The 19857-nt window shown below is 35.2% G+C and overlaps 6 protein-coding genes and 1 pseudogene across 8 annotated transcripts; 5 read left to right on the top strand and 2 right to left on the bottom strand.

The window, feature by feature from the left end:
• LOC104745193 (probable inactive purple acid phosphatase 16) lies at positions 395-2280 on the top strand. The gene is made up of 4 exons (XM_010466375.2): positions 395-813; positions 1033-1522; positions 1602-1770; positions 1858-2280. The coding sequence occupies exons 1-4, from the start codon at positions 549-551 to the stop codon at positions 2074-2076; spliced, it is 1143 nt and encodes a 380-aa protein (XP_010464677.1). The 5' UTR covers positions 395-548; the 3' UTR covers positions 2077-2280.
• Positions 2294-2765, top strand: LOC109129026 (probable inactive purple acid phosphatase 16). Its single transcript, XM_019236472.1, has 2 exons — positions 2294-2376; positions 2464-2765. The coding sequence occupies exons 1-2, from the start codon at positions 2341-2343 to the stop codon at positions 2680-2682; spliced, it is 255 nt and encodes an 84-aa protein (XP_019092017.1). The 5' UTR covers positions 2294-2340; the 3' UTR covers positions 2683-2765.
• Positions 2767-5104, bottom strand: LOC104745194 (DNA repair protein recA homolog 2, mitochondrial-like). 2 transcript variants are annotated; one of them, XM_010466377.1, is made up of 8 exons: positions 4894-5104; positions 4691-4754; positions 4382-4599; positions 4201-4288; positions 3887-4059; positions 3662-3808; positions 3427-3561; positions 2767-3292 (listed from the first exon to the last, which is right to left on the bottom strand). In XM_010466377.1, exons 1-8 carry the CDS (start codon positions 4954-4956, stop codon positions 3011-3013), a joined length of 1170 nt encoding a protein of 389 aa, XP_010464679.1. In that variant the 5' UTR covers positions 4957-5104; the 3' UTR covers positions 2767-3010. The 2 variants fall into 2 exon arrangements, with proteins under 2 accessions (XP_010464679.1, XP_010464681.1); XM_010466379.1 differs by having other exon boundaries at positions 4691-4751.
• Positions 7354-8159, top strand: LOC104745192 (pathogen-related protein-like). The gene is made up of 3 exons (XM_010466374.2): positions 7354-7515; positions 7614-7910; positions 8004-8159. The coding sequence occupies exons 1-3, from the start codon at positions 7369-7371 to the stop codon at positions 8157-8159; spliced, it is 600 nt and encodes a 199-aa protein (XP_010464676.1). The 5' UTR covers positions 7354-7368.
• Positions 8032-12575, bottom strand: LOC104745191 (anaphase-promoting complex subunit 6). The gene is made up of 17 exons (XM_010466372.2): positions 12111-12575; positions 11880-12014; positions 11683-11756; positions 11384-11423; positions 11157-11202; positions 10951-11030; positions 10639-10811; positions 10421-10546; positions 10060-10134; positions 9846-9971; positions 9618-9687; positions 9432-9514; positions 9185-9298; positions 8704-8803; positions 8567-8602; positions 8353-8463; positions 8032-8124 (listed from the first exon to the last, which is right to left on the bottom strand). Exons 1-16 carry the CDS (start codon positions 12357-12359, stop codon positions 8359-8361), a joined length of 1632 nt encoding a protein of 543 aa, XP_010464674.1. The 5' UTR covers positions 12360-12575; the 3' UTR covers positions 8032-8124; positions 8353-8358.
• On the top strand, positions 13009-14026 carry LOC109129059 (annotated as a pseudogene).
• Positions 17470-19792, top strand: LOC104745190 (heme-binding-like protein At3g10130, chloroplastic). 2 transcript variants are annotated; one of them, XM_010466371.2, is made up of 8 exons: positions 17470-17789; positions 17885-17971; positions 18050-18120; positions 18208-18309; positions 18408-18512; positions 18857-18992; positions 19375-19484; positions 19572-19792. In XM_010466371.2, the coding sequence occupies exons 1-8, from the start codon at positions 17528-17530 to the stop codon at positions 19644-19646; spliced, it is 948 nt and encodes a 315-aa protein (XP_010464673.1). In that variant the 5' UTR covers positions 17470-17527; the 3' UTR covers positions 19647-19792. The 2 variants fall into 2 exon arrangements, with proteins under 2 accessions (XP_010464673.1, XP_010464672.1); XM_010466370.2 differs by having other exon boundaries at positions 17470-17795.

Genomic DNA, 19857 nt, shown 5'->3' with positions numbered 1-19857 from the left:
TTTCCGTAACAGTGTATAGTATACAAAATTCCAAAACATGCAAATTTTTAAGCATTTCGAGTAGGAGGAGCCTAGGAGGTGAACATATAAAATTATTGTGGACAACAAAGACAAAAAGATTAAGACTTACGAGGAAGAAGTGGGAATTAATGTCAGTGCCTGTGCCTTAAAAAGTTGAAATTGAACTAGACGTAACATGGATATTGGAGACCCCAACAAAAAAACATTAGCTAGATTCCTCTTTCTATCACGGGTAAAAAAAGAGAGAAAGAGATAATTGAATATTCTTTGAATATGCTCTACATCGATTTAGATGGTTAACCTAATTTGGCCATTATGTGTGTTTTCATGATTACTAACCCGTTTTATAATCTCCAAGAAAACTTAAATAGATAAATTTTATAATGATTTATTTATCTTCTGTGGCAAACACAAAAAGGACCCTTATCTTTATCAAGTTGTGAAACATTAAAGAAAATATCAAAACTTCATTGAATACAGTTTGAATCGTCTCATTCATACTACTGCTACATTATTACTATTCCAAGATGAAAAAATGGTCGTTGTATCTGATCATCACCGTTCTATCTCTTCCACTAATATCAGCCGTAGCCGTAGGAGTAGGAGGATGGGAGCTAAGCATCCCGACGGGGAGTAGTACTAGTAATCTTCGGGTGCGGGAAGGATCACCGTTCAAGATCGCAATCTTTGCAGACCTTCACTTCGGTGAAGACACGTGGACTGATTGGGGTCCTCGTCAGGATTTAAACTCCGTTAACGTTATGTCCACCGTTCTCGACTCTGAAACTCCAGGTTATGTCTTTGCACTTATTATGACTTACCGTGTGCACCAATTTTTGTTTTACTCAAACAAGTTAAAAAAAAAATAACCTTAACATTTTGGTATGAGTTTTGGATGGTTTAGAGTTTTACATTGGAATGAACACACTACATTCATGATTCATGTGATTATGTGAAGATTAACATTAACTAAAAGAAGTGTTTCTTTAATTTCTGGGAGAAATGGAACAGATTTTGTGGTCTACTTGGGAGATGTTGTAACGGCTGACAACATACCAATTCAAAACGCAAGCTTGTTTTGGGACAAAGCAATCTCTCCTACAAGAGACAGAGGCATTCCATGGTCTACTCTCTTTGGTAACCATGATGATGCTTCTTTCGTTTGGCCTTTGGATTGGTTCTCTTCTTCCGGTATCCCTCCTGTTCGCTGCCCCGCATCCGATGATGGATGCGCGTTTAGAGGAACAACGCGAGTGGAACTGATTCAGGAAGAGATAAAGTCTTCCAATGGACGACTCTCACACTCAATGATTGGTCCTAAGGAGCTATGGCCAAGCGTATCTAACTATGTCCTTCTTGTGGAATCATCGGATCATTCCAAACCACCTGTGGCATTGCTATACTTTCTTGATTCGGGCGGTGGTTCATACCCGGAGGTTATCTCAAATGCTCAAGTTGAATGGTTTAAAACCAAGTCTAATACTCTTAATCCCGATTTAAGGTATGTAATACTAAAGATTTTGGTGGGGAAAACTCATTATATGATAATAACTACTACAAAAGATGTACATTTCGTGCAGGATCCCAGAGTTGATATTTTGGCACATTCCTAGTAAAGCATACAAAAAGGTAGCTCCAAGGCTATGGATAAGAAAACCCTGCGTCGGATCAATCAACAAAGAGAAAGTTGCTGCTCAAGAAGCTGAAAACGGGATGATGAAAGTTCTTGAGAACAGATCCTCAGTTAAGGTATCAACTAAACACGAAATTGTGTTACATATAAACGCCTTAAAGTTTGATATGGAACGGAAAAATGATGGCTCTATTTTTCCGTAGGCTGTGTTTGTAGGACACAACCATGGACTAGACTGGTGCTGTCCGTACAAAGATAAGCTCTGGCTTTGCTTTGCCAGACACACTGGTTATGGTGGATATGGAAATTGGCCAAGAGGATCAAGGATTTTGGAGATTACTGAAATGCCTTTTCGTATCAAGTCCTGGATTAGGATGGAAGATGGATCTGTGCATAGTGCAGTTAATCTAACATATGATTAGTCTATTTTAATTACATATGTCAAACTTTGTGAAGATGATAATGCCGAATTGTTGGTAAATATGGATTAGAGGTGATTCAAGACAAAAAGAAATAATGCTTCATTAAGGAAACAGGAATATCTGCAGCACATGATAATCTCTAGCAAGAACAGTACCTATGATAACATCTAACAACAACTAGCTCTGGCATGTCTTCTCTGATCCCCCTTGNGCGTCGGATCAATCAACAAAGAGAAAGTTGCTGCTCAAGAAGCTGAAAACGGGATGATGAAAGTTCTTGAGAACAGATCCTCAGTTAAGGTATCAACTAAACACGAAATTGTGTTACATATAAACGCCTTAAAGTTTGATATGGAACGGAAAAATGATGGCTCTATTTTTCCGTAGGCTGTGTTTGTAGGACACAACCATGGACTAGACTGGTGCTGTCCGTACAAAGATAAGCTCTGGCTTTGCTTTGCCAGACACACTGGTTATGGTGGATATGGAAATTGGCCAAGAGGATCAAGGATTTTGGAGATTACTGAAATGCCTTTTCGTATCAAGTCCTGGATTAGGATGGAAGATGGATCTGTGCATAGTGCAGTTAATCTAACATATGATTAGTCTATTTTAATTACATATGTCAAACTTTGTGAAGATGATAATGCCGAATTGTTGGTAAATATGGATTAGAGGTGATTCAAGACAAAAAGAAATAATGCTTCATTAAGGAAACAGGAATATCTGCAGCACATGATAATCTCTAGCAAGAACAGTACCTATGATAACATCTAACAACAACTAGCTCTGGCATGTCTTCTCTGATCCCCCTTGTAGTTACACGTTGCTTAATAGGGAAGCCGAGGTTGATGAAAAAGCAGCTCAACTGGTGTTTGGCTCTATCGAAACATACACATTTGTTTGGCTCTACAGAAACAGTCCTCTGTCTCTTTCACATCTTGAAAAGCTGGTTCCTCAGGATTTCGACAACAGTATCAAGAACCTCTTTATTTTCAACCAGATACTTCTCAGCTGCGTCTTTCCCATCAATGACCTCACCTTCGATGAAATAGCTAGTTCCTTCTCTTATGATAACTCCATGCTCACAAGCCAATTCTAATACTTCTCGCTCCACATAGAAACCATGACCAAAGTGAATTCCCAATTCAGATTTCTTCTTTCCTGGCGCCAGTTTATTCTTCACCACTTGAACGCAGACATTCAGACCACTTATCTGAGGAAACAAAGCAATCAAAAGAAGATTAGGATATCAGGTTTAAACAAAAACGATTGCCATATGCAGCATTTTACAGATCAAGGGAGACCAAGTTTACAGTAACACAATGGAAACAATGTCCCTAACAATACCTTATTGCCAGTCTTTATTAGCCCAGTTCTTATCATTTTGAGACGTATAGCTGCGTGAAACGGCAATGCGTTTCCTCCACAAGTCACTTCTTCAGCGTGGGGGAAACGCATGCTAGATTTGACATGTGATCTGACCTGGATCACAGAATCAGCAGAGAGGTCTTATCTTCGGAAGGTGCGTCAAAATGATCCAACTAAAGAAGCCACGGAGGATAAACCATAATATCTCTCTTACCTGATTAAGAAAAACGATCAGTGTCTGAGAATAGCCAATTGAGTAATGGATTTTTCTGAGCGCCTGCGTCATTATTCTAGATTGTGCGTCTTTGTATCTTTCTCCTACAGGAACATCAAGTTCACATTGAGGGGCAAGAGCAGCAACCTGTAAATTCCACCATTAATTTTAACAGATGCAGAAAGAATACATGAACATATTGATTTGAAAAAGCTGAAAACTCACACTGTCAACCACAATGACGTCCACTGACCCACTTTTGGTTAGCATATCAACAATACTTAGCATCTTTTCAGCAGAATCAGGTCGTGATATCAGAAGCTCTTCCGTGTTCACACCTATTGATTCTGCTAGAGAAGGATCCATGGCATTCTCGGCATCAAGATAAGCGCAATAACCTTGTACAAACAAGTCCTTTTCAGATAAAACAAAAAAAAGCTAAAGGAGTGAAGACTGTGTTCCAGACTTAAGATGGATTCTAGTAACAAGTTCCAAGATTCCTATCCAAACATATGTGTTGAAAGATTCAAGAACAATACCTCCAAGCTTTTGAGCTTCCTTGATGATATGAAGAGCTAGAGTTGTCTTTCCAGAAGCTTCTTTTCCGTAAACCTCAACCATTCTTCCCTACAAAAAAAACCAACACAACTTAGAGACCTCATTAAGTGCAATAGTTTTAGTTTGGCTAGTCCTATCTCAGACTCTAAATTAAACAACAACCTTTGGCAATCCTCCAACTTCCAGAGCAATATCAAGGTTAAGAGAACCAGTAGGTATCACAGAAACTCTCCTTTTTCTGAGAAACCGCTGCAATGACAACTTAGAGTCTTTATCAAAATCACCGGAAAGCTGTGATAATGCTAAATGTAGAGCAGTGTCTTTCTCCACTACTTTGCTATCATCTGGAACTTCATCAAGTTCACAATCTGAAGCTTCAACTAACAAAACGAAACACGATTTCGTAAAGAGAGGATACAGAGTAAAACCAATCATGGAAACCACAAAAACAAAAGGAAGTTACTGATTTACCTAGAGACGAAAGATACCGATTTCTATAGCCAGAGCAAGACAAAACACTTCTTGTTCCCTTCTGCTACAGAGCAAGAGAACAAGAGAGAGTACACAAGTGTTATACTAAGTATCTTCATCTTAAAAATCAAATCTTTCTTTCTTACAGTCATCAACTATAGGGCAGAAACTAGTCAACCTCAGCCATTAGAGACGAAGAGAACCTGAGTTAAGTAAGAGAAGAAACGGAATCTCTGAACCGGACTTGCCCATGAGAGTCGACCCATGTCGCGTTCTTCTTCCGGCGGCGCGTGTTACAACAGACCCGGCTCTTCCTCCTCCTCCTCCTCCTCAAACTCTTTGGCCGGAACAGTTTTAACTCGCTGGTTGGTTTCAATTCCACAGTTGTGTTGCCTTCTCCAGTTTCCGCCATGGTCAAAGAGACCTTAAAGAGTTTAATAAGACGAACCTTAACCCGAAGTGAATACATAAAATCGAAAACCGTATTAGACCGAACGGTTCATGTCTACTAATCTGATTTATCGGTATGATATGAGGGCCGCAAACAAAAAATATTATCAGAAAAATATATAATATATATATATTTTTTTTTTTTGAAACTTTTTGATTTATAAAACTAAAGATTCTAAATTCCTAAATATTGTTCCGAATATTTTGGTAAAATCTTGTTAGGAGAACCTAAACTAAAGCATTAAAAGAGAGATCTTCATCTACTTCTTCTTCTGCGTGTTATTAAAAAAAAAAACAACTTACAAAATGTGGAGTGTATATTCAACTGCGAAATTGTTCTCTCTCTCTTGCTTTTGGTGGAGGCTTCATTGGCTCGACATTATGTTTGGCCGCCTATATGTATCGCAAGTCTGCGTACATATTACAAAAATAGTTCCGATTTCTCTCAAACCTGCTTGTGTAGCCCCAAGTGTATGTAAGCTACTGATCTCTACTTCTAGCTCAATCATCATTTATGCTTGTTATATAGTATAGAGAATCAACAATTCCAATGCCATCATAATTATTTTTACATGTTTTCCTTTTTAAAAAAAAATTATTTTTACAATTATTTTTACATGGGTTCTCTCTTTCGATGGATCAGATTGGAATCCAGACGGGAATGTGACAATAAGATGGGACATCATGAATAAAACTCGTGGTAGTTACACTGCTAACGTCACAATCTTCAACTACTTGAAGTATCATGACATTCAAGGGCCGTGGTCATTGAATTGGCTATGGGTCGACAACGAAATCCTTTTAAGCACTGTTGGTGCTAGGAGCAGTAATTTTACGTTGCCTCAAGGTCCTCCAGGCTTGATGCACTCGCGTGATGACATAAATAGTATTACCATTGTGGACTTACCGCCACAAACTGATGATGACGACGACGACGGCCAGCGAAATATAGTACCAGCGGGTAATGTGATTCCTTGGTTTAGAGAAGAAGAAGCCGGCGACCTCGAGAAAAGCTCTTTCTCATTCCAAATTTCTGTTGGTCGACGAGCTAATCTAAAATATCGTTATTTCCCGGCAATTAGGGTTAAGTTGAACGCACCAAACTTCAAATACTGGTGTGGTAAATTGGAGAGAGTCACTGGTGATTTGAGTAAGTACTTTATTAGATGATTTTGGTTGCTTATATATATTTAAACTGTACGTAGTAGCTCTAGTTAAGCTAGCTTTTACAATCACTTAATGTTACTTTTATTTGTTTTTTTAGATAATTCGTGGAGCATGAGCTGCGTTCCCTCCTTCTTTAGAGTAATTGTCACCCGCGAGATTTGAAGACGAAAGAGCTATATGATGTTGCGTGGTGTTTTAATCTATTTGTTTTCTGTTATTCATTTTCTTTAAAACTTTTCCTTTTTCTTGGTATCTAGTTTTGAGAAATTCCTTCTTTTTTTACGTAGAAGAATATATGGTTGGAATGTTGTTTAAACTTATTTGAATTGACCATGTAATATTTTTATGTGTGGAGTTTTCACATAATGTGAGTATGTGACTACTATAGTCTATATATTACCATATATAGACGTAGGCTATGTGCTTGTATCGTATAATTAGATGACCCAAAAGGTGCGAACGTAACAATATATAAGGACTGTTAATCACTAATCATTTACTCAACAAATAAATTCTATTAAAAAATTTACTCAACAAATAATAACATAGCATCTTCAAAATCATGTCGTTATAGAATAAGATAAGCTCTTACATATGTGTGTGACGCTAGCTTCCATTCATTGTGTGTGATGAATCTGTTTCTTACTATGCTGCATCCATTCATTGTGTGTGATGAATCTGTTTCTTACTTGTTGTTTGTGATGATTTGTTACAATCACAAACCATATATATATATATATATATATATATATATATATACATGCATATGGGTTCATACTCCTTACAAAACATCTTCTTAACCCATATCACATTTCATCTCTCAAAATGATGAAGTTCTACCAAAGTTTTTTTTTCTTATTCATTTTTCTTTAGACGTTTCATTTGTCTAGGTCTCCAGAGAGATGTTAGGTTTAGGAGGCAACGGCGGAAAATTATCCGCATGGTTGTTGAACCATTTTTTCCCGAAGAAAAGGTGGTGCAATAACCATGCGGATAATTTTCCGCCCGTTGCCTCCTAAGCCTAACATCTCTCTTGGAGTGGGCCTAGACATGCTAGACAAATGTTACATAAACCTTATGTGGCTACTAGGGAAGAGAGAGATAAGTATAGATCTGTCCTTGAAGATGCAAGAAAGGTTCAGTGGAGGTACGGTTACCCTCCAGACTTCAATAGTGTGAATCAGCTATTTGAAGAAGGCCAGACCAAGGTCCTCGGGATTTATTGACAAAGAAAGACCAAGATGATATTTGCTACTTTTATAATATGTGAATCTGATTCGTTGATTGTGTTTGATTGTGAGCGCAGGTGTGGCCAGAAGGGTCGTTGGAAGAGACTGTGCAAAACGCAATCAAGTCATGGGAGATGGAGTTTTCACACAAGGTCCGTTTACAGGACTTCAAGACCATAAATCCCGAGAAATTTAAGCTCTTTGTCAATGGTAATTACTCTCTGTGCGGCTTTGCATGGGAAGTACTCTCTGTGTACTCAGGACCGCCTGTTATCGCCTTCAAGTTTAGACACTGGGGATACTTTGAAGGAACTTTCAAAGGTCATGCTCCTACTGGGGAAATGGTTCAGTTCCTGGGTCTAGGAGTTCTAAAGGTATGTCTCAAGCATGAATTTGTGTCCCTCCTAATCTTTAAATGGTTAAAACTCTAGCATCCGGATTCACATACTTCTAGAGGTTCTCTACAGGTTGATGAATCGCTTAGAGCAGAGGAGATTGAGATTTACTATGATCCAGGAGAACTGTTCGGGGGACTACTCAAGGGACCTCCTATATCAGAGACCAAAACCACAGACACTGGAGACAACACTGCAGAGAAACAAAGCTGCCCATTCACACAGTAGGAAATTTTATTTATCTATGAATGTCTATTGTCCGTATAACGTTGGTTTATACCAGAAATTTTAAAAGCAGAAGTGTATTTGACCCTTTAAAGAATATATTGTAACAGTCTCTTGGTTATTGATGCATGGAATAAATTATTAGTTGTGTTAGGCGTCACAATTATAGTACAGATAAACGGTTAATTTAACTGACCAATTTCTAGCAGAGCTCAACCTTTGCATCAACCCCAGTCTGACATTCATCCATGAGAGCTACGTTCAACATTTCGGTACAAAATTGATCATCAGGTTTCAACCACAAGGCCTGAAATAGAAAAAAGAAAATTTGAAAAATGTATAGCTCACCGACAGTCAGAAAAGAAAATGAAGGAAACAATTATAGTTCTAATATATAGTAGAGTGTATACCTTGTGATAATATGAGATGGCAGCTGAGAATTCCCCCTAGACAAGAATGAGATGGAAATGGAAATGGAAAAAATGTGATAATCAACGCAAGTATTGTTTCAAAGAAATGACTGTCGTATAATGGTACATTCAAATACCTTCAAATGGTAAGTGTAAGCCAAGCCGGAATAAGTGCTTAAGCTTTTTGTCGATAGTGTAAGTGCTTTCTCATAATATGAGATAGCTTCACGGTCCTTTCTGTTTATAAGAAATTTCACGAGTCAATAACTTCATTACATTCACAACAGGAGATGCTAGTTGTGTGTGCACCAAAATACACCTTTGCTTTCTATATGCATGAGCGAGATTGACCACAGTTGGTTCCCAGGTTTCAGTTAATGCAGATGGTATATGGGACAATGTCAACTCAAACCACCGCACANGTACATTCAAATACCTGCAAATGGTAAGTGTAAGCCAAGCCGGAATAAGTGCTTAAGCTTTTTGTCGATAGTGTAAGTGCTTTCTCATAATATGAGATAGCTTCATGGTCCTTTCTGTTTATAAGAAATTTCACGAGTCAATAACTTCATTACATTCACAACAGGAGATGCTAGTTGTGTGTGCACCAAAATACACCTTTGCTTTCTATATGCATGAGCGAGATTGACCACAGTTGGTTCCCAGGTTTCAGTTAATGCAGATGGTATATGGGACAATGTCAACTCAAACCACCGCACAGCTTCGCCATACCTGATATATAGTTAATGTTGTTGACTCAATTTACTGGATCATTACCTTCTCCCCATTTTATAGTGTAGCTTTGTCGTTAATAGCATTTGGAAATCTCAGAGATAAGTAGACTGTAAATAGAAGAGGAACGCACTCTTTCATATGATATGCAACAACTCCGAGTTCATTGTAAACAAGTGGATCCGAAGGGCATATCGCCTTTGCTTGCATGAAAAACTGGACAAAGACAAGGAATCAAAGTATATACAATATTTGCACAAAGATAAGTCAATAAGTTATATAATTTGAATAAATCCGACAGCATTGTCTAACTTGTTACCTGGTCCGCAAGCTTGTAGCTGTGAGTTCGCATATACTCCATTCCAATGTACAGAGTTGGCAAATGACACCTGGAACAAGATAATATCAAGATTCAACCTGTAAAAAACAATTTGTGACGTAAGAAGAACACTTCTTTAATGCTAGAGGGCTAAGAATGACTCATTTTGGACACAAGTCACACATTTACAGTCACTAGTTTTGAAGAAAACAAGAGTAACTTGATTACCCTGGAAATAGCCTAGCGGCAGTGCGATAGGCAGACATGGCTTGGTCACCCTCCTCTTGGGCAGCAAAGGAATTACCATAACCTATCCAAGCTGGTGAGAATGAGCCATCTATACTCGTAGCTTTACTGCAAGACCATATAAAAATAAATGGGGGTCTAGGTCAGACACATGCACCTACCATTAGAGTTGATCAAGACTGCATAATGCCATTACCTAAAGTACCGCCGAGCTTCAGCATATTTTTTGATACAATAGTAGTAACAACCCACCGCAAACCATGACAACGCTCTACAAAACCACATATGGGTATTTATACCACAGCATCAAGCAAAGGAATCATGCAAATTTGACTCGGACACAAAAATGTGAAATCATTTTCACATGTTCAACGAGATGAAGTAAAGAAAACATATTCAACCAGAAAAACATGCTCTTGAAGTTGATTCATGGTCTTGACAAGCTGAACCATAAACAGGTTACTATCCTAGCTACGGATTGGGATAAAATCATAAGAACTATATTGACATGCTCACCCACTGGCCATATAGCTTGAGAAAGTAAATTTTATACTCACTTTAAAGGGTAGTCTTTTACCAAATTGCACGCCATTAGATAAAGCTCATTTGAATTACCAAGTTCCATGGCAGCGGCCAAATGTACCAAGGTGCACTTCAAATGAAAAGGATCTTTCTCAAGGAGTCTGTCAAATAAGACCGAAAAAGATCACATTGCTATAATCATTCAAGTTTCATATTGCTCAAAATTTAGTATCAGCAGTACTATACAACTTACGCAGAGGTTAGTTCGAAACACTTCTGATATTCACAGCATTGATGGTAGTACTCAGCTTTACAGGCCAACAGATCAGTGTTATTAGCCAATGTGATCATCGATGATCCAGAGACACTACCACTTTCGTTCTCAAGCTTCTTGAACTTAGCATCTATCGTGCTCTGTTTGTCATACTGGACATGAAGAACTAGTAAGTACCAAGAAGAAAAAGGAAAGATGCTTACCAATAGAAATTAGCAGAATAGAGAATCAGCAAGCAAATTCCAAATATAAGCGCATCGGATCAACACTGTACAACATAGAAATGTTTACCTTCTTTATCAAGCATGAATAGAAAGACGAGAGCCATCCGTCTTCTGGACTAAATTGCAGTGAAGAAAGCAGACTCGATTCTGAATTTATGTAATTAAAGTCAATTGAAGTCTCAATTAACTTCTAATCATGTAAACGACTGCACCATGAAACAAATAAGACGATAAAATGAAGAAGAATGAAAAAGCTAAAAAACTATAACTCACCTTCTTCAGATGTAAGCATATGACTTTCAATGAGGCATTCCAAAGCCTGAAAAGATAGATTACAGAAATCACATCCATGTGACAGTTTTCTGATAACTACAGGAGCTACATCAGGTTTTTTACTACTATACAGTGATGAAGAGAATTTTATCTTCCCACAGTAGCTTTGCAACTTCCCATGGTAACTAAAAATAACATGCAGCAATTGACTAGGGCGCTAAAAGTACCTCATAGCACAGAGGATCAGCCTTTATAGCAGCTTTGTACCTGCAAACCCAACCGAAAGTAATGAGTTAAATGGATATGGAGTTCAAGATTCCCACACAATCGAAACTCAATCATGATAGATGGATCAGCCAGATTACACACAAGATCCTAATATTTCCTACTAGCAGTTCAGAGAAACTTATATACATGCTCAGATCATGTTACACCACTAACTCAATAAGATCAGTCTCTCAAAATCATCAAAATGCAAGTGATCCCCTAAAGAAGAAAGATAATTAAAAGAAGAAGGCTCACTGACCATTGTCGAGCCTGAGAACGGTTTTGTAACGCTCCATATGCTTTCCCTCTTAAGAAGCATATTGCCGATGAAATCTGCAAAAGACAACCCCCCATATATATCAGTGCAGGTACTTGCAAAACCTTCAACCTCTGATGGTATAGTGGAGAAACCAGTATTATACATTTGAATATGAGTAAAAAAATAATCTAACTTACATTAATCTCTCGGTCCTCTGCATCTTTATCAAAATCTATGACGTGACCATCTTTGGCATCATAGACAATTCCATCTTCATCAACCTTAGCATCACCAAGCATCAAGAGACACTGATCCCATTCCTTCAATTCCTCCTGAAACACACACACACACAGAATCCTAAAACTCGATAAACCCTAAAACCCTAGATTTCAAGCGAAACAAATCTGAAATTCAAAATCGGAATTTACGAGGCACTTGGCGGCGAGGTAAAGGAATCGAAGATCTCGGAGGACAATCTTAGAGGCGTTGAGAAGGTGAAAGGCGCGTCGGTAATGTCGGCCGAGAAAAAGAGCTTGAGCTTGCATATAAATGTCAGCTGGGTCATTGGTGAGTGCCGCTACTTTGTCGGCGAAGAAGATGGCCGACGAGTACAAATGCTTACTTACGCAGTCTCGAACCACGCCTCGGATCTTCTCAATTTCTTCTTCTTCCCTCATAGCTTCCCTCACTGAAGAAATCCAGAATCAGCAAAGCAAAGATCTCAACAAAACAAAATTAATTTGGGATATAATCGGAAAATTGTGCGACTCCGTTTTCTCTCAGTCGTCAAAAGTGTTTGCTCGATCGATAGAGGTGGTGGGACAAAGCCAAATAGCCTCGGCGGGAGAGTGAGTGTAAATAATTTATTCATCCCCCACCCCACCTTCCATAACTGTAGGCCCATTCTGCTGCAACTTAAAGCCCATTAATTAATCAGCATAATTGTGAAACGCAAGTCAAAGTGACGACGAGCCAGTGATTTAAAACTATGTGACCGCACATATCCACGTACGTGTCAATTGTTTAAGCTGTAATTAAATTACACGTGTTGATGGACCCATTAAAGATAGTTGTGCACCGCGTAGTAAGCCACTAGTGTGTTCAGTTAAAAAAAAAACACAGCGTTACGAAAACCTGTTTACGGCCAGTTTGATCTCTCTTTCGCTTAAGTTCTTTGTAATTTTCAATAGATATTTTTTAATGATTTTATGTTATAGCGATGAAGAGGGGATATTTAATTAGTAGTCCATATTTAATCAAATATTGTGTACGTATTTCTGTTCGATTTGATATATGCGACGTACGTACGTACGTACGTAGATTAGCATGGATAAAGGAGGAGATCAGAAACGTGAAAAGATATATATGAAGAGGATAGGCTGAGCGACTTACCCGAGTCCTTATTAGCTCATATATTGCTGAATATGCCAACGAAGGATGTGGTTAAGAGTTGTGTGTTATCCAGAAGATGGAGAAATCTCTGAAGATTTGTTCCTCAATAATTGGACGTGGATTTCAGTGAATTTCGTAAGTATAACGCGTTCGTGAGTTTTGTTGATAAGTTTCTGGGTTTAGACGACAGAGAGTCCTAATTGCTTCCAAAGTTTTAGGTTAAGGTGCGATTCTGATGAAGATGAGCGTTGTATCGCTCAAGTCAAGCGGTGGATAAACATTGTGGTCAACCAAAAAGTTAAAAGTTCTCGACGTTTTCGACTACATTTGGGGGTATGATCATGAAGTCCAGATACCCCCAACCGTTTACACATGCGAGAGCTTGGTGTCATTAAAGCTCGGTAACGTGCCTTTGGCTAATCCAGAGTTTATACCTTTGCCTTTGGTCAAATTTGTCGAGCTTGATATAGTTAGTTTTGCCAATGTTTTGGTTTTGGAAAATCTCATCTCAAGCTGTCCAGCTCTTGAATGCCTATTTATAAACAGGAGTCCTTTTGATGGCATAGATGTTTTACGTGTTCGTTCTCAATCTCTCATGAGCTTCAAACATTATTTGTTATTGTTGTGATGGATTAGAAGTCGTAATTGATGCTCCTAAGCTTGTGTATTTGAACCTCATTCATGATACAACTGCAAAATTCAGAATAAAAAGTTTGGCTTTACTTGATGAGGCGGATATCCATATTACATGTAATATCCATATCAACGAGTTATCTGATCCAAATGATCTTCCAAAGAGAAGTATGATTCACGATATGCTGGTTGGGATAATGGGATCTCTAGTGTAAAAAAATTGTTCATCTCTTCGCGTACTCTTAAGGTAACTCTGTCGATCGAATTCATTAGCTTAAGTTATTGGGTGTCTTTCCTAAAGAGTACATTTACAAATTAAAGCCTCTTTAACACAACACTAGGATATATCCCGTGCTTAAAGCACGGTTAACATTTTCTAAAAAATTTATAATATAATAATAAAATTATTATTATTATTATTATTTTTTAATTATTTTGTTTGAGATAATATTTATTTTTAATCAATATATAAATCTATTAGTCTATTTGAATACTAATTATTTTAGAATATTATAGTATTTTACTTTGACGTATTATTACAGTTTTATATTGTTTATTTGTTGTATTTACATCATATTTTGTGAAATATAAAATAGTAATTTTAATATTATAACTGTGAGTAAATAAAAATTATTAATTTATTATTAATATAAATTCAGTTTTACCAACCGCCAATGTGGAAATTAAAACACATATTTTCATACATTGAGTAATATATGTTCGTTTTAAAAAATTCAAATCACAACATATGCAGAAAAAATATGCATTTTATTAATTATAAGTATTATATGAAAGTTCTAAACAATTTGTAAATAAAATAAAATAAAGATGATAGGAAAATCATAATTTGAAATCTTAACAAAATCTTTGAATTTAGTTATTAAAAATAATTATATTGTATACTTAGATATAAAATCTTAGTTTTTAAAATTCTGATTGGTTTATATATATTTTTAAAAAAAATAATTAGTAATTTCGTCCATAATTTATTAGAAAGAGAAAATATTTTTTTAGATTTTTTTTAGATTTGATATGTGAGTGTTTTTTATTTTTAATTTAATTATATTTATTTAAATTAGTTAATTAAGCTTAATTAATTTTTTCTAATGGCAATTGAATGTAATTTTTTACACATTTTAAGGTTAGTTTCATATTTGTACTTCTCAATTAATATAGTAGGATACAATAACCTTACGCAAAGTTGATATTTTTGGATAGTCTGATTCATTTTAATAGTGCCTAATAGGTACACACGATAAATCAAATGCCTATATTAAAACCAAAAAATCATTACTTAGATATTTTATTATTTAACGACTTCCGGATATTCTTTGTGATACATCGTGATCATGTTGATTGTTGTAATCACTTCCCTGTCTTACTAACTTTTTAGCTCACTTCTTTTGTAACACTTTTTTTGTTCAATATAAATTCCCAGATGACGAAAAATATATATTTAAATAAGAATAAATAACTAACAAAGAAGTAAGATCTATTATTACTATACATGGATGAATCTGTTTATTTCATAATATATATACAGTAGCTTAAAAATTATATATATATATATATATATATATACATATATATCACCTTAACATTTTATTATCTAACGAAATGATAGAAGTTGACTATAGAGTATACAATCTTAGCCATAATTGGGACAATATAGTAATACTTTGAAAATGGTTATTTTATATAAATATTGCATTATTTATTAAGGCAAAATGGTCCATAATCTTCCTATGCATATAAAATTATTTATTATTATATCTTATAAAACTATTTTACCACTAAATTCTCCATCACCATTTTGAAAGAAATTGTTTCAGTACCTAGGGTACCTTGCATCCCATTTGCTAACTCTTGTGAACCCACAGAGATTTCGATAGTCCGACACAATTTTGTTATCAACTTTTAGAAAATAAACTAAAGTCTCTATGTAATAAATCATATATACATATTTTTTGAATTTTTTTGTTTTTTATTGTTCAATTTTAATAATAATTTTCATTAAAATTTTAAATTTGAGATAAAAATATATATATATATATATATATATTATGAATGATAAAAATTGAAATTTAAAATGATATTCAAATGTTAAATTTAAATTATTTATATAAACTAACACATAACCTAAAATATTTAATGATTAAAAACAAAATTATTCGAAAGTAACAAATTACATAGATTTCTTATAAAGTCATATGAAGTGCAATCAAAACTTTAAAGTACATCTCCAAAGATTAATTTTATTTTTTAAGTCTTTTTTTATATTCACCTTAGTTTAAGTTATATTGCTAAATTTAGTTATACTTTTTTCATCCTTGTAGTAAAAACTAGATAGAAAATAGGATATCAAATTATTTTTATATATATAGAAAATCCTTTTAAAATACATATTTGACTTAAATAAAAAAACTAATGATCTTTATATAATTATATGTTGAATAACAAAGTAAATATAATATTGAGTATTCTAAAAAAATGTTACGATTTTGTTGGAGGTAAGAGAGAGTTCAGAAAATTTGATTTCATAATTATATTACCAAAGAATCTTTGATAGAATATTGCATATTTTTAATTAAGAATAAGTTAGATATACATGACTGGAACGGGTTTTTTTAGGTTGATTCCTTTATTGTGAGATTGTTAGAATCAATATTTTTTGTATCCGATTAATTAATTTTATTATAGCCATCAAAATTTTATTATACATATTAGAATACATACATATTTTAAATCAATATATATATATATATAAGAAAGGAATAAGTACATTAAAACAAAGAAGAGATAGAATTAAAAACAATGTAAGATATATATTAAACAAAATATATAATCAAACTATTACATTGATATCTCAATTGAGTTTTGAACCAATGCAAGATTATAAAAAAATATATATATATTTAGGATTTGAGATATGGTGGAAGAGGATGTGAGAATTGTTATTTAGGATAAAAAGTGATGAAAGTTACATTTCTTAAATAATTAAATTAGAGCAGTTAAAATTATAATTAATAGTGTATTTAATTGAAAATGAATGGAGAAAAATATAGTCAATTCACGGTTAATGTAATTTCAGTTAAAACTTATTAATAAAGTGAAGATTAAAATATTAATTAATGCATATGATTAAATGTGTTGTGTTTTAAGTTTAATTAAAAATAAATATTATATTTTTTAAAAAATAAATACCAAATAGATCAATAAGGAGATATTGAAAATTTGGAACCTTACTTTTATGATACTGTATGTGGTATAAAATGAGAGGATATTACTTTAATACGTAATTTTAGACAATAACATCAAAGAGATTAAACGCATTACCAATGACTATGGTACAAAAAAAAATCCATGTACAAAGTTTTCACCTTTGTATTTTGGGTTTCAATTGTAAAGTGTAAACATTTTTTATTTGGTATAAATTTAACATTAAAAAAAAAACTTTCACTTTCACTATTATCATTTTTTTGGATATCATAGAGGAGAGTGATTAGGTGTGTTAACCCAATTTGCAATAACCAATCATTAATATAAATATTGTTCTTCGGCTATGGAGAATAAAATCATAGAACCATGTAATTATTGTAGGCGAATAATAATAAAATAAAACCGTATTAAACCGATTGGTTCGTAGCAAGAAATTTACCGGTATGATGTATGGATAGGTCCACCGTCTAACCAAAACGGCATCGTATAAGAAAAATTGAGCGGTCGTTAAATAAATAAATATTATTTTTTGTTTATGGGAATAAAAAAAAAACAGTGGAACGAACGAAAACTCCAAAGATTGATTGCGAAGAAGAGAAAGATGATGATCATCACCTCCTCCATTGCATCATCATTCCTCTCTTCGTCTCACAAGAAATTCTCAATCGATCTCAATTCGTATCGGAACCATAACCAGAGATGCTCAATTGTTTGCTCCTCCGGCGTCAGAACGGCGAGAGTGATGGCTATGAACAGAGCTACTACGAGGCAACGGCAGAGTCAAGAAGCCGTGTCCGCCACTGAATCTAGGGTTTCTCTTGTCTTTGCTCTCGCTTCTCAGGCGTCCTCTGTGTCCCAACGCCGTAAATGTTCCGTCTTTATAAATCTTAACTTGCTTTCAATTGCTGTAAGTTGTAACCTTTGTATCTGAACTTCATCATTGTCAAATTCATTGTAGTGTTGGCTGATTTGGTGGTGGAGACTGCGAAATACGTGTTTCCCAAGAGTTTCAATAGCTCTAATCTTGAAGAAGCTTTGATGTCTGGTTAGTGTGTAGCTTAATTTTGTTAGCTTTTGTATTCACTTTTTATTTGTTAAAGCTTGAATTTTTTTTGTTCTGTAGTTCCTGATCTCGAGACAATGGACTTCAAAGTTCTAAGTAAAACAGACAAGTACGAGATTAGAGAAGTCGAGGTTTGTTCTTAGTTTCTCTATCTTATTTTCACTCACTGTTTTAACTGGGGTCTTAGTTTGAACTTTGACGTTGTGAATTTGGAACAGCCTTATTTTGTGGCTGAGACTACTATGCCAGGGGAAAATGGATTTGACTTCTATGGTCCTTCTAAGTCTTTCAATGTGTTAGCTGAGTACCTCTTTGGTAAGGTACTTTTGAAGGCATTCCTTATGGATTTTGCTGCACCTTTTGTATGATTTTGAATTGTTGTTTTGCTTTAAATTTGGATACTTTTGTTTTTCATTAGAACACAATAAAAGAGAAAATGGACATGACGACTCCTGTCGTTACTCGTAAAGTCCAATCTGTTGGAGAGAAGATGGATATGACAACTCCGGTGATAACTAGCAAGGTATTATTATATCTCATCAATAGGTCATGGAGCGTCTCTTTTTGGAAGTCATTAGCTTATTTTAACATAGCTTTGAGTGAGTTGCTTTCTTCTGTTTATTACCATATTTAGATGGTTGTTTATTAAGAGCATCACACTCGTATGCTTTAGAGTCTAGATCAGTGATTGTGGATAGTATTAATTTCCTATTATGTGAGTGCTACGAACCTGGGATACCTACTTGTTAGTTGCTCACAATAATAATTGTTTTCTGAAATTGTCTCTGGTTCATCTTTTATCTTGTTCTTGGTCCTACTCCTAATCAGGTAGTATCTTATTTATTTGCATGTCTATTGTTGATTCAGGCAAAAGATCAAAACCAGTGGCGGATGTCTTTTGTCATGCCCTCAAAGTATGGTTCGAATTTGCCATTGCCAAAAGATCCTTCAGTCAAAATTCTGGAGGTGCCACGAAAGATTGTTGCTGTTGTCGCCTTCTCAGGTAAAGGATACTCGTTTTCACTTCCACGTCTGATGATACTCTAGTTTGAATAATCAATAATATAGACCAGAGAACCCCAAACTAGTTCCAGTCATATATGCCTGAGTTCTCATGATTGCAAACAAGAGGTCAAAAATTTCAGCACAATTTTGCTACGATGAAGAACAAGTGTTTTTCTTGAAGCTAATAGAATTCTCTAAGTTAGTAATGTCTAGTCTAATGTTTAATATACAGTACACAACCTTGACATGTAAACAAACAATAATGCTCATTACATATTCATCATGGTTTGGAATAGTTGTCTTTCAGAGGGTACCTCTTGAAGCATCTAACATAATCAGATTTTTGTTGTTACCGGTGAACAAAATCAACTTTGTTTCAGGCTATGTTACCGATGAAGAGATTGAGAGACGGGAGCAAGAACTAAGGAGAGCTCTTCAAAATGACAAGAAGTTTCGAGTGAAAGATGGAGTTTCAGTTGAAGTTGCACAGGTTCATCAACAATCATAATTAAAATAATGAAAATCGAATCTTATGTCTTAGACTCTCTACTGACACTAATGAGTTCATTTCCTGCAGTATAATCCACCATTCACTCTCCCGTTTATGCGCCGCAACGAGGTCTCTCTCGAAGTTGAAACCAAAGAAGATTAGCCCCCTCTTCTCTAGTACATACATACATGTATATACATACATACACAGTTCAAACATCTGTGCTAAAGACAAAACGCGTTTACTTGAATAGTTGAAAATGAGTAGTAATTATTAATAAAATGGTCTCTGTGAAGCCATTTTCTTCACCCACCATTATGGATCTTTGCTTTGCGTATAGGCCACTAGAGATGCCTATAGGCTTTGAAATTAA

Source organism: Camelina sativa, chromosome 15 (assembly GCF_000633955.1).
Source record: "Camelina sativa cultivar DH55 chromosome 15, Cs, whole genome shotgun sequence".
Classification (NCBI taxonomy): Eukaryota; Viridiplantae; Streptophyta; class Magnoliopsida; order Brassicales; family Brassicaceae; genus Camelina; species Camelina sativa.
This window is presented reverse-complemented; position numbering and strand designations above follow the sequence as displayed.

Coding starts and splice junctions, on each gene's coding strand:
- LOC104745193 (XM_010466375.2), top strand. CDS start 549: ATGAAAAAATGGTCGTTGTATCTGATCATCACCGTTCTATCTCTTCCA. Junction 1,523..1,601: donor ACTCTTAATCCCGATTTAAG/GTATGTAATACT, acceptor CATTTCGTGCAG/GATCCCAGAGTTGATATTTT. Junction 1,771..1,857: donor AGAACAGATCCTCAGTTAAG/GTATCAACTAAA, acceptor ATTTTTCCGTAG/GCTGTGTTTGTAGGACACAA.
- LOC109129026 (XM_019236472.1), top strand. CDS start 2,341: ATGATGAAAGTTCTTGAGAACAGATCCTCAGTTAAG. Junction 2,377..2,463: donor AGAACAGATCCTCAGTTAAG/GTATCAACTAAA, acceptor ATTTTTCCGTAG/GCTGTGTTTGTAGGACACAA.
- LOC104745194 (XM_010466377.1), bottom strand. CDS start 4,956: ATGGGTCGACTCTCATGGGCAAGTCCGGTTCAGAGATTCCGTTTCTTC. Junction 3,562..3,661: donor TGATCGTTTTTCTTAATCAG/GTAAGAGAGATA, acceptor TCTGTGATCCAG/GTCAGATCACATGTCAAATC. Junction 3,293..3,426: donor TAATAAAGACTGGCAATAAG/GTATTGTTAGGG, acceptor TTGTTTCCTCAG/ATAAGTGGTCTGAATGTCTG.
- LOC104745192 (XM_010466374.2), top strand. CDS start 7,369: ATGTTACATAAACCTTATGTGGCTACTAGGGAAGAGAGAGATAAGTAT. Junction 7,516..7,613: donor TTGAAGAAGGCCAGACCAAG/GTCCTCGGGATT, acceptor TTGTGAGCGCAG/GTGTGGCCAGAAGGGTCGTT. Junction 7,911..8,003: donor TGGGTCTAGGAGTTCTAAAG/GTATGTCTCAAG, acceptor GGTTCTCTACAG/GTTGATGAATCGCTTAGAGC.
- LOC104745191 (XM_010466372.2), bottom strand. CDS start 12,359: ATGAGGGAAGAAGAAGAAATTGAGAAGATCCGAGGCGTGGTTCGAGAC. Junction 12,015..12,110: donor ACCTCGCCGCCAAGTGCCTC/GTAAATTCCGAT, acceptor TGTGTGTTTCAG/GAGGAATTGAAGGAATGGGA. Junction 11,757..11,879: donor CAGAGGACCGAGAGATTAAT/GTAAGTTAGATT, acceptor TGTCTTTTGCAG/ATTTCATCGGCAATATGCTT.
- LOC104745190 (XM_010466370.2), top strand. CDS start 17,528: ATGATGATCATCACCTCCTCCATTGCATCATCATTCCTCTCTTCGTCT. Junction 18,121..18,207: donor ACGAGATTAGAGAAGTCGAG/GTTTGTTCTTAG, acceptor AATTTGGAACAG/CCTTATTTTGTGGCTGAGAC. Junction 19,485..19,571: donor TTTCAGTTGAAGTTGCACAG/GTTCATCAACAA, acceptor CATTTCCTGCAG/TATAATCCACCATTCACTCT.